Raw genomic sequence first — 15,498 nt, 5'->3', positions numbered from 1 at the left:
TACAGAGAGGCATTTGTGGTTAATGGGATGTCCCTCATGTTTGGATGGGTTTTCCATTTTTCTGAGTTATGTTAGTGGCCCCGGGCATCAGTGGCTTACTCCCTTTCTGAGGGAAGTTTTGATGTATGTCTGTCGCTTCCCTTGGTGCTATCTCACCAGGTGAACAGGCATGCACATGGCATTGGATTAGGTCCGTTCCCCATAGTGAGGACATAGTGTGATTTGCCTAGAAGGGGATCTATGCCTATAACCATGGCTCCTCGAGAGGAAACAAGATGCTGGGTGGTCTCACCATGCCTAAATTGACTAAAGACTAAATTGAGGAGGCATTCAGCAGGTGCCCTCATATACTCCCGGACACCTGCCTGTGACATCATGGGCTACATGGGCCAATGGGATTGGAGTTGATTCACATGTGCTTCAGACACTGGTCTTGCTGGCAGCAGTCCCCAAAGTCTTTGCTAGAGGACGCAGCATCTCGTTCTCTCTCTGGGAACCACTGTTACATGTGACGTTTTAAAGCAATATTTCACACAAAGATTCTGTCATCATTTAGTCACCCTTGTGTTGTTTCAAATCTGTATGGCTTACTTTTTCTGCAGAACACAAATTAAATTACTTTTGTGTGTTATTTTGGACCCCATTAACTTTCACTGTATTGGAAAAAAAACTATGGAAGCCCATTTTTTCAAACTCATAAATTCTAACAGTTTTCTTAACAAGTTTACATATCTCTCTTCTTCGTTTATACAGTATCTCACAATTCAGACTTTGTTTCTCAGAATTCTGAGTTTATGTATCACCTGTTGTTTTTTTGTTTCCCCTGAAGAATAAAAAATAAAATTATGACTTTTTATCTCTCAGTTCTGACCTTTCTCTTGCAATTACATTATATATCTCAGAATTCTGACTTTTCTTGGAACTATGAGATAAAAAGTCCAAATTGGCCGAAACAGGATAATCTTATTTATGTTCCTCAAAATAAATACAAGTCAGGTTTGGAATGACATGAGGCTGTGTAAATGATTTTTGGGTGAACTGTCCCTCCAAATGCAAATTGTGCATTTTGGTTAAAATCTTCTTTCCCAATAAATATATACTTATTAAACACTAAAAAGCATGATTTGCATCTAAAATATAATTTACAAAATATGTTTGTGTGTGTGTGTTCCAAAGAAGAAAAAAGGTCATACAAGACTGGAACGACAAGTACGTATGTAAATGACAGAATTTCTGTTTTTTGGCCGAAATATCCCTTTAAACACTTTTTGTGCAATTTGGTCAAAATCAGCTTTCCAAATAAATACAAACTTATTAAACTCTAAAATGCATCATTTGCATCCAGATTAATAAACACATGAAACCAAACACAAAATAAATGTACATCTACTTTTTTTACATTTTACAAAAATAAAAGTCTGTAAGCGCTCACGACTAACCCTCATGAAGTTACATGAAGCTCTTATTGTCAAGCAACTTTCATTAAGCCGGTCCAGTGTTTCAGTTGTGGATTAACCCCAGTACCATTTGTCAAGATTGTTAATTGATTTGTACTCATTGTGCCTTCTAATGTAATCGCAAGCCAGACACGTGTGTTCAGCCCAGAAGTACGCCTTTTTCACCTTAAAGTGTTTACGCCAGTCAAAGTACTTCAGGTAAAGCTCCTCATTTTTATCAAGGAACAGGAGGTAATCAGCCAGCTCCTTTGGAGATGGGAAGTCATCAACGTGGATGAAAGCATTTCCCTGCACAAAGTTCTGATAGTTCTCCCTTGGTGGTCCAAGCACCACGGGTACAGTGCCGATGGAAAGTGGGTTGTACAATTTCTCAGTGATATAGTCTTTGTGAATTGAGTTCTCGAATGCCAAATAGAATTTACAGCTTGCAATTGTAGGGAAATAGTCCTGGTCGGAAATGTACTCCCCAAATGCTTGTCCGTATGCATGAACCTCGATGTGCTTGTATAGTTCATTGTAGTATTTCACTCTGACGTGGTCTGGGTTCCAATTGCTGACGATCCAACAAATCAGCTTGTTCTTGCTTGGTGGCACGAAGTCCTCCTCTCCTTGGGCCCCGACAATCGATCCATAAGGCACTTCTATATCAGCATCCCGCCGATAGTTTAGAGTCAAATTAAACAAGTTTTCAATTCCAGGTAACTGAGATGAATGCGAAGGTGATTCGAAGTTCATCCAAATCCATCTCTGCAACGTGGGCCGATATGTAGGTGGCATGTTGGACAGGTCGCTGGTGATGTCCCTGTGATGTATGACCACGGCGTCAGATTTGTTGTAAAGGTTTCGGTCGGCAGTGAGGAAGCAGCCATCAATATTGAACAAAGAGCTACAGACGTTCAGGTCGTACGTTTCACCGAAAGGCCAAAGCCAAACAAGGATGGTGGTCTGGTTCTGTTCACTTCTGGTGGAAAGGAGGCTCTTCACTCGGGCTGTGGACGTTTCTGACTCGACCGGGCCTGACAACCAGCTCGTAGACGGTTTGATGTACATTAAAAACAAAGTCACAAAGCATCCTAATAAAAAGATACCAAGCAGGAGGGGTCGTAGGATTCTGTAAGTTGGTGCAGATGGCATACTCTGGCCTTTAAAGAGGAAGTAGATGAAGATCAAAAGGCAAAAAAGGGTTATTGTATGAAACAGCTCCTTATAGACCTTATAGACCTGCCTATATAATTTAATGCACTATTTAATTTTTGACAGGTATGAAAACAATGCTGTAAGGGATAGAAGTACAGTGCATTCAATTTAATTGTGCTATTGTTTAACAACAAACTGAAACTTCTTTCTGTAAAACGTTCAGTAGACAAAATCTCCATAAAACAGTTGTGAGTTGAGACTGGGAAAATTACTTGATGTAGGAACTTTATACTGTGCGTGCCATTTGAATATATATATATGTTAAGGTATATGTTAAGGTGTCTCATCCATCAGATGATTATATGTGCACTACTGTAATGAATATAAACATAAGATGCATAAAAATCCTAGACTTTTTATAAAGAGACATTTACATGCCTAGGACGTTTGACTGTACAAGTATACTTGAGATAAAAATGCTGGCTGGTTTACACACACACACACACACACACACACACACACACACACACACACACACACACACACACACACACACACACACATATATATATATATATATATATATATATATATATATATATATATAAATTATTTAGAGAGAAAAGTATATGATTAATATATTTAACATGACTAATAAGTCAACTAATCACAAGCACAGCGAATTCCAATTTAAATGCAAAGAAAATAATCTTAAAAATTCACCTGACAGATTTGCTGATATCCAGAAGGTAAACTGATTGTATGTTCCAGGTTCTTCTTTTTATTACCAGAAGACTGTCAGTCTTAAAATCAAAGGTCTTCTCATGAGGGGAAAAAGACATAAAATAGATTTTCATCACTGTACAATCAACAACTATCAGATGTCAAGCATTTTAATGAATAAAGCTGCAGACTGACTATAAAACTGAATATCAATATCTATCACTTTGTTTAGAAAGGGTGTAAACAAACATTTTAGACTGGGGGATACAAATGTGAAAGTTTAAGATTTTGTCATTAAAAACTCCATATTATTTGACCACTGTTCAGAATATTTAGGGAGATGCACTTCCCTCATCGTCTCTGGTAGTCCTGGGCCTGTTGTGGGATTGTATACTTAAAAATAATTCTGGATCATTGCAAGAACAATTAGACAATCAGTTATACATATGGAAACACTGCCATCTTTAGGATGTCAACAGATAATATAATCAAAAGGCCTATATTTACACCAAATTTTCACCTTGACAAGATGTTAAAATGAGCTTACAGTTTAAGGATCTAGAAACACTAGATTTTGTTTTCAGAATACATTCCCAGAACAGAATCCAAAATATTTTTTCTTTCCTCCCTTTTTCTTTTTTTTAAATGAAAACCATGGGACTATAATGCAATACATTTCCCAGTCTTTCTTAAAACCACACTGCCCATTACATCCAAATTCTTCAAAAGTGAACCAATGACTTCAAGAGGCTTAAAAAAAAAACATTATTATCAAAACATACCATTAAAAATCAAATAAACATTCACTTCACTTATTCAATTCACTTCAATGGACTGAATCAACAGCTCAATTAACTGTACAGTTTCACAGGAACACCTGCTAATAAAAAAATACATCTTCACAGCTTTCACCCTGTTCTGTTTAATAGATGTGCTAACCTGACACATATAAGCAAATTAATAATTGAAGAAATCAATTAACAACCAATAAGTCACATTTCTTTCTATTAACTTTCACAGCAACCCTTCACAATAAGGTTCCATTTGTTAACATTAGTTACTATACTATAACAAATGTATTGCTCATTGTTAGGTAATATCAGGTGACACATTAAATAATGTTAATGTAACCTCAATGCAATTTGTTACCATTTTTACATTGTACATGTATGTGGACTTAAAAAGGCAACATGACAATAAAACGATTTGTGATATTTCCTGTGAGAAATATTGCATCTAACACACCTGTTACTCATTCATCTCATATTCATAATGCATTTCAGTTGTGGGGTTTTACACACACTACACAACACTGTTGGCTGATAAATGAGCTTTTTTTAATCTCTGCAGTGTTCATTCGCTATTAATCCAAGTGTGGACACATGGAAGAGCTGTTTAAAAGGTTTAGTGCATTTGTGACTCAATCATCTCACATCACAGCAAACGCTCTATGTAAGAGCGGACACAGAGAGGGCTTCTGGGAAATATATCATACATATGCTAAATCAAACATTGCTCATCCAGTACATGATCAAATATAATTATCCTAATGGATTATATATTTCTCAGAGTTTACAAACTTTGGGCAATAATCAGCTATTTTAAGGTCCTGAGGGGAGGATCATTTAAGAGTTTGGCATTTCACATCTTGTTTCCTATGCAGGCCTATATACTGTATATATTTACATATTTTTGGCCATACATACGATGCATGATTTTATTAAAGTAAACAAAGATCAATGAAGTTGCATAATTGTGTGTCTCTCTCGGAGACACAAACGGTGACTATTCTTTGAGAAAGAAAGGCCTTTTGTTTTAAATGTATTGTGATGTATTTGGGACACAGAGTTGCATGCTGGTAGTTGGCTTCGGTGTTGACGTCTAATAAATAGAAGATGTGGATGAAGGACATGAAGATGAAAAGAAGAACCATTAAATATGAAGCGTTTCTGTAGTTTATTTAGCTTTACCAATTCGTGTCTGTCCCATCAGTGATATGGAGGTAAAATATTTAATGAACACACCTCTAAAATCGTTCATATAAACAAAATGAACGTATAATATCGTGCAAGGTGTTATGTTTTGGCCAGTGATGCTGAAGGTCATCTTAAAACAGACTGTCACACACATCTGACATTACTACACAAAATATGTCTATTCCTTAAATATGACACGTTTCCTCTTTCCAACATCTCGACTGCTTTGTCTGTTTTAAGCAAACACGCATTGTATCCAAAAAGGACGCATGAAGCATCCCTTGAGAATGATCGTCCCTGCCATGTTTAATTATTATAGCTCAAAAATCCCCCACGAGATGAATGAAAAAATTATTTTGCACGCAGTGCGTGATATTTAAAGCCTGAAGTCGTGTCCTGCAATATATGCAAAGCATACAGGTAATATTCATATCGGTAAATCGCTTGTCTCACCTGTCCATCAGCAAACATCCTCGAGGGAAAGCCACATCATGCGCTTCTTTTATCTACATCCCACATACCTCGCATATCGGGATGGTGCTGAAAAATCTCCAATGATGGCAATATTCGGATAGGATGTAGGCTACCTGGACCCATAGTGTTCGCGTCAGGGATTCACTGCATATTGCAATGTGTCCGCAGTGATGACAGACTCAAATCAGCGCGTGCAAGTCAAAATGTACGATCCTATGGGTCAGAAAAGGAGAACGCGAGCAAGTGCATCGCTGGAAAGGACCCCACGTAACGCGGTGTGATGTGATGTATAATAATGTCCCCGTGCTGTCCATATGCATGGATGTAATTATAGGGCGTATATGGGCGTGCGTGCGTGTTTGTGTGCAGTTAATAGGCTACATGCAAGAATGCAAATATATGCATGGAAGGGGAAATTAAATTTGTAATTTGCGTTACACTGGATTATGTATGTACTCGTGGATTATCCCTTTGTTTATCATTGCTGTTTGCATTCAGTGGCTTACAGCCTATGACAGTCAGATGTGTATTATTTATAAATACATGCATGCTGTGTATAGAAAAAAATGTGGGTTCACATATAAATTTCATGTAATAATTTGTTTTAAAATCGGTTTAATATAATAATTTAAACAATCGTAGATTAGTAAATAAGCAATTACACAATCAATTATGTGAGCAAATGATGACCGAATGGCATTTATAGTTTATTTAAAGTAAATATCTCTGAATGCAATTGGATGAGTTTAATGAGTCAGGTTTCCATAAAAAGGAGTTAAAATGCATGCAAGTAAAACAAATGCCTACGATACAAAAAATAACAAAATAAACCGTGGCCGACTTTTATATTCCATTTTGAATTGTTAAATATATTTGATGGAATATATGGATATTTTGAATGAAAATGCACAACACAGTGTTTTTTATTTTACATAATTTATTGTTCATTTAATAACTCCCATTCTTATAAGAAATAATCAATTTAATTTATTTTGATGCCAGGGAAACTGCGTTATGTTGGTCACACTTTATGTTAGGTGGTTTTATTACTATGCACTTACATTAAAATTTAAAGAATGTGACACAGTGTGTCATTGTTGTCACACACCTGGACTCATTTAATGTGTTTTTGCCCATGACCCAGTTTCTGTCTTTCCGTGTTTGATTAGTTCCCAGGTGTGTCCATTCTCTTCCTCATGTGTTCCATGTCCCTGCTAATTTATGATTCCATCCACCTGTGTTTCCCCAATTATCCTTTGTACTTAAGCCTTGTCTTTTCAGTTCTGTTTGGTCGGGTCTTCATTTGCACTCACTTGTGATCCTCACTTGTGATCCCTTGCTACTTACGTGTGTCTACCTCTGTGCTCCATGTTGGATATCCCCTGTGTTGGATGTATTAAAAGCCTTATTCCGTTTATCCTCGACTCCGTCTTCCTTCAGGCAGCGTAAAACCGTGACAGAAGACCCGACCACATAAGAGAAAATAGAAAACTGCATGTTCTTCCCTCCGTTTTGTTTTTGTGTTTTCAAAGTCTTTTCTTTTCTTAGTGTTTCTATGGATCCCCTCTATCGTCCCGAATTCCTCATCCTTCTGCTGAAGCAGGAAGAACGCTCTCTCGAGGACCACACCAGATGGTTTCTCCTATTAGCAAATGCCACCAGCTACCCGGACGGCGCGCTCTGCACCTTCTACAACACCAGCCTGAACTCCAAATGCAGAGCGTTGTCGTCCGAAGATGGTCCTCGAGAGAATTTCGCCGCATACGTGGAGTGGACTCTGGCGAGAAATGGCTCATCTCTCACCGTCTGCCCCATAGAGGACCTCGCCAGCCCCACTCCCGACCCAGAGACCAGCCAGCCACCATCACGCCGCACGGAGCCAGAGCCCACCGCAGCCGCAGAGCCCGAGCCATCCACTGACAGGGAGCCGGAACTCGAGAGCGCGACTGACCAGGTGTGTGAGCCGGCAACACCGTGCATCGTGGGAGTCCTCGTGGAGATCGAGGGCGTGGAGGAAAGCCCTGCCCACACTCCTGCGACTGAGGGTGAGCTATATGCAGTCTCTGAAGATCGTATGGAGCAAGTTCTGGATCTGATGGACTGGTCTATGGAGGTAATCCCAAATTTTCCTGTTTCCCCGCTGGTTCCGTCCAGCCCTGATTCCCCTGTATACCCTCTCAGTCTCCCACTCCTACCTCCTCCAGTCATTTCCTCTGCTCCATTTCCGCTGGGTCCATCCAGCCATGAATTTTCTGTTTCTCCGCTGGTTACGCCCAGCCCTGAGTTTTCTGTTTCTCCGCTGGTTACGCCCAGCCCTGAGTTTTCTGTTTCTCCGCTGGTTACGCCCAGCCCTGAGTTTTCTGTTTCTCCGCTGGTTACGGCCAGCCCTGAGTTTTCTGTTTCTCCGCTGGTTCCGCCCAGCCCTGAGTTTCCTGTATCTCCGCTGGCTCCGCCCAGCTCTGAATCTTCTGTTTCTCCGCTGGTTCCGCCCAGCCCTGAGTTTTCTGTTTCTCCGCTGGTTCCGCCCAGCTCTGAATCTTCTGTGTCTCCGCTGGTTCCGCCCAGCTCTGAATCTTCTGTGTCTCCGCTGGTTCCGCCCAGCTCTGAATCTTCTGTGTCTCCGCTGGTTCCGCCCAGCTCTGAATCTTCTGTGTCTCCGCTGGTTCCGCCCAGCTCTGAATTTTCTGTGTCTCCGCTGGTTCCGCCCAGCCATGATTTTTCTGTTTCACCACTGGTTCCGCCCAGCCCTGAATCTTCTGTGTCTCCTGTATTCCCTCCCAGCCTCCCTCTCCCGCCTCCTCCCAAACCTGCTGGTCCCTCTACTCTTTCGCTGGTTCCGTCCAGCCCTGATCCTCCTGTCGTTCCCCCCATCCTTCTCCTCTCTCCTCCTCCTAGACCAGCCAGTTCCTCGTCATCCCTGCTGGTGCCAGTCAGTCCCGCAGCTCACCCTCAGTCCGCGCCATCGGGGCGCGGTGGTTCGCCGCTGGACTGCCAGTCTCCAGCTCCGCCTTGGCGTGTTAAGGCCCTGTCTCCGCCTCCAGCCTCCGAGCCCTGGACTCCTCCTCGGTCCTTCGACCCAGCGGCTCCGCCTTGGCTCTTAGCTCCCTCGTCTCCACCGTGGCCTGTCATCCCACCTGCTCCACCGGGCTCCCTCGTCCCTCCGGCTCCACCTTGGTCAGTCGTCGACCATCCGCCACCTCGGGACTCCTCTCCTCTGGTTCCACCTCGTCACTCCATCCCTCCGGCTCTGTCAGGCTCCTCCTTCCCTCTGGTTCCACCTCCATCCTCGGTCGCCCCGGCTCCACAGCGGTCTGCCAGTACCCCGCCTCCGCCTTGGTCGCCTGAGCCTTCTGCTCCACCTAGGCCCTCCGGAACCTCGTCGTCACCCTGGCTCTGCGGCTGTGCTGCTCCATCTTGGGCTCCTCACCCACCGGTGCAGTCTCCGCCTGTCGGCTCCCTGGTGTCGTCGACCCTTCCTTCACCATGGCTCCTCCCGCCGTCGACTCCACCTTGGATCTCCGTCCTGGCTGGTCTCTGGTGGACCATCTGGCTCTTCCTGCTCCTGTCTCCTCCCTGGCTCCTTCCTCCGTCTCCTCCCTGGCTCCTCCTTCTGTGGTCCCTGTCTGCTGGCCCCCTCCGGGAAGTCCGTCCTCCACCGGAACCTCCTCCCAAGTTCCCACCTACGCCTCCCCCTGTTGTTTCTACGGTGCGAGGACGCACCTACCGGGAGGGGGGAGTACTGTCACACACCTGGACTCATTTAATGTGTTTTTGCCCATGACCCAGTTTCTGTCTTTCCGTGTTTGATTAGTTCCCAGGTGTGTCCATTCTCTTCCTCATGTGTTCCATGTCCCTGCTAACTTATGATTCCATCCACCTGTGTTTCCCCAATTATCCTTTGTACTTAAGCCTTGTCTTTTCAGTTCTGTTTGGTCGGGTCTTCATTTGCACTCACTTGTGATCCTCACTTGTGATCCCTTGCTACTTACGTGTGTCTACCTCTGTGCTCCATGTTGGATATCCCCTGTGTTGGATGTATTAAAAGCCTTATTCCGTTTATCCTCGACTCCGTCTTCCTTCAGGCAGCGTAAAACCGTGACAATTGTATTGTTCTGAGAAAGAAAGCTTATGAATGTCATGTGAATCTTTAAAGACTTTTCATCGAACAGTAGATTAAAATGCATATTTACAAATAAATGTAATCTATTTAAAACTCAAATTTAAGCTAAGTACACAGTATATTATAACAATAATTTTTATTTCAGTGTTATTTGTTTTTTCTTTTTAATTATTTGTGAAATGTACCAGCAATTCTGAGTGCAAATTGTTTCTACATTTTTTTTTTTTAGTGTAGTTAAAAACAGTATAATGTAGAACTAGGTTTTATTTACAATTTCAAGGTAGAATATCTCTGATTATGATTTAGTACTATTTGACAAGTTTAATCAGTCAAGTTATCGTAAGAGGCATGTAAGTAAACCAAACTGCACACAACTCAAACAGACCAAAATAAAACAAACCATGGCCCTTGTCAGCACTACTTAAGGCAGTATTGCTCTTGAAAATATTAGACTTTTCTTTACTCCAGCCATTTCTTCTGCTCCTCACTGAATTTTCTAGCCCATTTTTGTGTCTTCTCTAAATAAACTGTAGGTTTATGAGGAAGGTAGTCAAGATACACAGTTTTACCCCATGTCTTTGGAATGGCCTTTTCGATTTGTGTTCCTTCATGCCATTCATTGAATGAAGTTATAGAGATGATTTGTGGCCTTGCCTCCACAGCCACATTAAATGAGGTCTCATAGTACTTGCCATTAATGCGGTTCCTTGTATTCTGGGAGTTCCAAGGTCTAATGCTAGTGTCGATATAACCTGGCCCTACACTTGGAATGAATATCAAGTTATTATAGTCACAGAAGGTTTTGATGGATCTCCAGTTGTGATGTGAGGAGCCATAAGTAAAGCCATTGGTGGCAAAATATGTGTAGATTCCATCAAATCCAGCAGTCTGTATGTCCTTCTTATGGCTTTCTTCCACAAGAAGAGCAATGAAGATGCCATCATAAAGTGTGTTCCTGATTGTCGATATACCGTTTGGCTTTAACAGCTGTGCCCAAACATCTGGAGTTTGTAAGTAGGAGTCATATATATAATACAGTGGAAGAAATTTGCCAGTGCTTGTTTTGTATCTATAAAAAGCAGGATGGTTTCCATACCTGTAAAACACAATAAACAATAAGTGAAATTAAACACCTCTGTGGAATGATTTTCTTTATTATTTAGATTAACTATAGAACAATTGGAGTGAATGGGTGCAGTCAGAATGAGAGTTTAAAACCATCACACGAATTCACAAGTAATCCACATGACTCCATTACATCCATTAATGTCCTGTGAATTAGAGATCTGCACGGTTGAAATAAACAATTGCAAACACACAGACAAGCATTTGTGGTTAAAAATATATACACACTTTTAGAAAATGATTGTTTCGCTAGAAAAGACTCATGCTGGGATCATGTGGAGTTCTTTGAAGCTGCATTGAAAATACAATTTGGACATTCAACTCATTGGCCACCACTGAAGTCCATTAATTATTCTGTTATCAGGAAATGTTTATTCTGGAAGTGATCTAATCCTTGATTGGTTTCTTACAAACACAAAACCTTTCACTTCACAAGATGTTAAATAATGAACTGGAGTCGTGTGGATTATTGTTATGTTTTTATCAGCTGTTTGAAATCTCATTCTGACGGCACCCATTCACTGCAGAGGATCCATTGGTGAGCAAGTGATATAATGCTAAAATCAGTTGGATGGCCTGAGGTAAGTACATTTTCAGTACATTTTCATTTTTAGGTGAACTACTCCTTTAATATTAACCTAGATTTATAAATGTTGTAGAAGTATTGTCATTGTCCGCTGATACATGATAGTTTTAAAGCTGTGGTAGGGAACTTTTGACGCTCTAGCAGTTAATAAACAGAACTGCTTGCGTCTTGCGGAAGAACATTGTAGCCGGAACTACTTCTCTCTGTTTATGTCTATGAAGAATCACAAAGGTACTGGGTTACTCCGCCGCGGTACCCCCGAAGCAATCTAAAATAGTCCGAATATAAACACTTATTATAGGTGCACCCTAGTGATTCAAGACAAGCTAAAAACACGGTTTGGAAAATGGATTCATGGTGTACTCGCTTATTATATACATTTTTCTACATTTTGAACACAAACAAAGTTACAGACCGCAGCTCTGATTGGTTATTTTCTAACCGGGAGTGGATGAATTTCTGCAAATGGCAATAGGACAACTGGGAGGAGCCAGAGGAGCTTGATTTTTTTCACAGATTATCTGTCTCATATTCTACTGTCAGGACATAATGACAGGTTTAATAAATATGTAAAAAATATATTTTTACAAAAGTTACCTACTGCAGCTTTAAGTAACTAATGTTAAGAAACTGAAAGTGTTATTTCTTTTATATGTTTTCTAAGTATGAATAGATAGAGTTGAATGAAAATTATCAAACATACCGCTCCACAATATATTTAATATTTTCATGCATATTTGCATCATCTCGCCCTTTGTATGGTTCAATGTGAAAAGCAACCTGTCAGGGACAATAAAAAAATAAATGCATGAGACACAAAAGCAAAGACTATGCATTTCAAACCTCCATCTGTCTCTACTGTACACCACCTTCAATTGATATTTGTCAGCTGCATCCAGAACCAAAGGCAGAAAATTATCAATTTCTTCACCATTGTCGTCATTCATACTAAGTGGATACCACGAAACTGCTAGAACACCTAAAATAAAATAAAAATATTCAGTAGATGGAGCAAATACAGTAAAGAAAATGTTTCAAAGATGATTCTCACCAACATCAGCTGTTCTCAGCTGTCGCATGTGTTCCTCTAAAACTGATGGATCTCTGGAGCTGTATGGACCTAGCGCAGGGTAGAAATTGGCCCCGATGTCATCAGGAGGGTGGTGTCGTCCTGTCGAATAACCTGAGGCCACCTTGGGGTCCCAGTGTGGTAAGAGTGGATGATCCCAGTGAACATATTTTCCATCAAACTGTGGGTTCCCATACCACACATAGTAGAAAGCGTGCACATTGTAATTTGGCTCAGGAAAATCTTGCATTTTGTTCTCCATTCTATCAGCTTTCTCTGCTGGTATCAGCTGTGCAGGTTTAGCAGACACAACAACGCTGTTATCTTGTTCCATTTGTCCCGGAGGTGGAATAAGTCTTAATGCAAACTGACTGTTAAACTGATTATCCTCAGGGTTCAGAGACTTTAAGATGACTGTTATAATAAACACGGCCAAGGCTAATGCGATAAGTGCACAACATGACTTACGCCTAAAACGTGCCATTACCCTGGAGGATAGTTAAAGTCCATTCCACGGAAGATGTTCAGTCAATGGTGGAACAAATATGTTAATTGAAACCCTCAAGGTTCATTCTTCATCTCCAAGCTTCTACAAGAATAGCTGTAAAATAAATAAATAACTCACTAGATAAATAGATTTTATTTACGTGTATATATTATATATAATATATATATTTTCATGTATTACAATTATTTGTTAATATAAATGAAATAAAAAATATACACGTTTAAATAATACTCTTGTGAGAAAAGACTTGTAGCCTACATTTAGTTGCACAACTTACTTTTATGACACTAATCATTAACTTTCAGCCTACGATGCTTTTTATACTAAGTACACGTACAATAAGATAGAAGGGCCATTTTAACAGTTTTTTCTATCAACTTATAAGTCACTTCTACATCGATTTTAGCCAAAAGAATACTTGTGAAATTCACTGTATTCATTTAAATAGGCAGTATTAGTATGTTGATATATATATATATATATATATATATATATATATATATATATATATATATATATATATATATATATAGAAATGTTAAACATAAGACTTAAATATATGACAAGTGCATGTATGTCATTGCATTTAAATGGTTACCTATTAAATGAAACGTATTAAAATAATCAAGACGTGTTCCATTAAAAAATCTATAAATTGCTGTTACAAATAATTCATATTTTTAGAGCTAAAACGGGAACCAGTGAATAGTTATTACAAAACCTCATAGAAAAGAGGCACATGGAACAGCTATTTAACACTGACACATATATAACTGAGACTGAAATTAATTTTATATTATTGTATTTTAAAACATATGCAGCATCATACCTTTGTTGAGTTGTTTTATAAATATATTAATATATCTGACTGACACTTTAAACTAACGCGGAAAGATCAGTGTCAGTGACCACAGACAGTAAAAGTAACCAGTATTTGCTTCTGTCTTGTTTATTCAGTAATTGTAGATATGAGCGATCTTTACTGCATTCTACTGGACGGGAGATGAATTTACGAATTCTATTATGGCGAAGACTGAACTCATGAATAATAATTAGGAAGCGTTTACGTAGTGTTCGTAAATTCGGTGTCAGACGGGTTATAGTAATTCATCGCCTCATTCATTGTTTGTTACAGTTTGCATCAGCTAATTTCGGAGATTAATGTTTTCTTTGAGAGGAAAATAAATATGTGTAATATAAGTTCAGTTGCAGCTCACAATTGTCACATACAGAAAAATAAGTTACAAAAAATGCCTACAGCAATATATCTTTGTCGTTTTAGTCCAACAGAAGATTTTCGTGTTTCTTATTTTTATTCATTAAAATTTGTTTTTTTTTTATAGTCGCATGCGCGGCCATGAGAGGGTACTGTTTGCATTCAAATGAATGGGTTGCGAGGGAAGAGTCTGGCTACATTAGGCACACAGTAGTTATGTGTTTGTGCAGTTTTCTGAATGCATCTTGAACATCGATATATTCATAATAATCATATACTTCAGGAACCTTTTCTTGTGAATTTCCACAAGACGGCATCAATAAAATAAAAATTAAAATAGGCTAATAAGTAAAAGTAAAAAGATGAAGTGCTGGGTCTGCACGTCTCAAAATATAAGCCACAATACATTTTAGACAATTCCACTTTAAAATGTAGTTTATTGGATATAGATTTAGACTACTATATACACTCCATTGTCAACACTGAGCTGCTTCAGAAGTGACAAACAGTCCCTGGTGTCTGAAATGACTTCAGTTAATCAAACAAAGCTTGCAAGCAATCATTTCCAAAGTGCACTATGTACACACAATATGGCAGGTTCTAGTGATGCTTTATGAGGACGGATGCAGAGCTGAGGGATTTTTCACATCTTAAAGTCTCCAATTTCTCTGATAAATAAGACTTTGATGTCGGTGCCACTCTGTGCCTTTGAGAATCTTTCACAGTTATTTTTGAACCTAACAGTGAAATTATGGTTCGTTTGGATCAGAATCAAAGGAGAAGCAAGAGCTGTCTGCGACAACCTGATAATTCACATAATTGCTTGCCAGCTCCCTTAGGGTACAGTGAGATTAAGTGCTGTTATGCTTACTCTGCCCTTGCTCTAATCTTAATATACATACAACCATTATAAAATTGGATCAGTTTTTTTTTTTTTCAGATTTATTCAGTTTTAATGTATAACAACCTGAAATGTGGTTGCAATCCAATTTTCTATTTTTTATTTTTTTATAACAAATAAAAACAGTAATCCATGGTTTTGGAAGTTACAAATAATAATAATAAATGTTATTAATGTTATTAGATAATACCGATTATATATTACTC

The 15,498-nt window shown here is 39.4% G+C and overlaps 2 protein-coding genes across 3 annotated transcripts; both read right to left on the bottom strand.

The window, feature by feature from the left end:
- Positions 1 to 1,331: 1,331 nt before the first annotated feature.
- Positions 1,332 to 6,048, bottom strand: LOC113060727 (alpha-(1,3)-fucosyltransferase 9-like). Of its 2 annotated transcripts, none has more exons than XM_026229877.1 (3): positions 5,747 to 6,048; positions 3,318 to 3,412; positions 1,332 to 2,599 (listed from the first exon to the last, which is right to left on the bottom strand). In XM_026229877.1, exon 3 carries the CDS (start codon positions 2,589 to 2,591, stop codon positions 1,512 to 1,514), a length of 1,080 nt encoding a protein of 359 aa, XP_026085662.1. In that variant the 5' UTR covers positions 2,592 to 2,599; positions 3,318 to 3,412; positions 5,747 to 6,048; the 3' UTR covers positions 1,332 to 1,511. The 2 variants fall into 2 exon arrangements, with proteins under 2 accessions (XP_026085662.1, XP_026085663.1); XM_026229878.1 differs by having other exon boundaries at positions 5,815 to 6,048.
- A 4,087-nt stretch (positions 6,049 to 10,135) lies between these two features.
- On the bottom strand, positions 10,136 to 14,092 carry LOC113060719 (glycoprotein endo-alpha-1,2-mannosidase-like). The gene is made up of 5 exons (XM_026229865.1): positions 14,005 to 14,092; positions 12,650 to 13,268; positions 12,468 to 12,577; positions 12,302 to 12,378; positions 10,136 to 10,983 (listed from the first exon to the last, which is right to left on the bottom strand). The coding sequence occupies exons 2-5, from the start codon at positions 13,149 to 13,151 to the stop codon at positions 10,347 to 10,349; spliced, it is 1,326 nt and encodes a 441-aa protein (XP_026085650.1). The 5' UTR covers positions 13,152 to 13,268; positions 14,005 to 14,092; the 3' UTR covers positions 10,136 to 10,346.
- Positions 14,093 to 15,498: the final 1,406 nt, after the last annotated feature.

Source organism: Carassius auratus, chromosome 42, assembly GCF_003368295.1.
Source record: "Carassius auratus strain Wakin chromosome 42, ASM336829v1, whole genome shotgun sequence".
Taxonomy (NCBI): Eukaryota; Metazoa; Chordata; class Actinopteri; order Cypriniformes; family Cyprinidae; genus Carassius; species Carassius auratus.
This window is presented reverse-complemented; position numbering and strand designations above follow the sequence as displayed.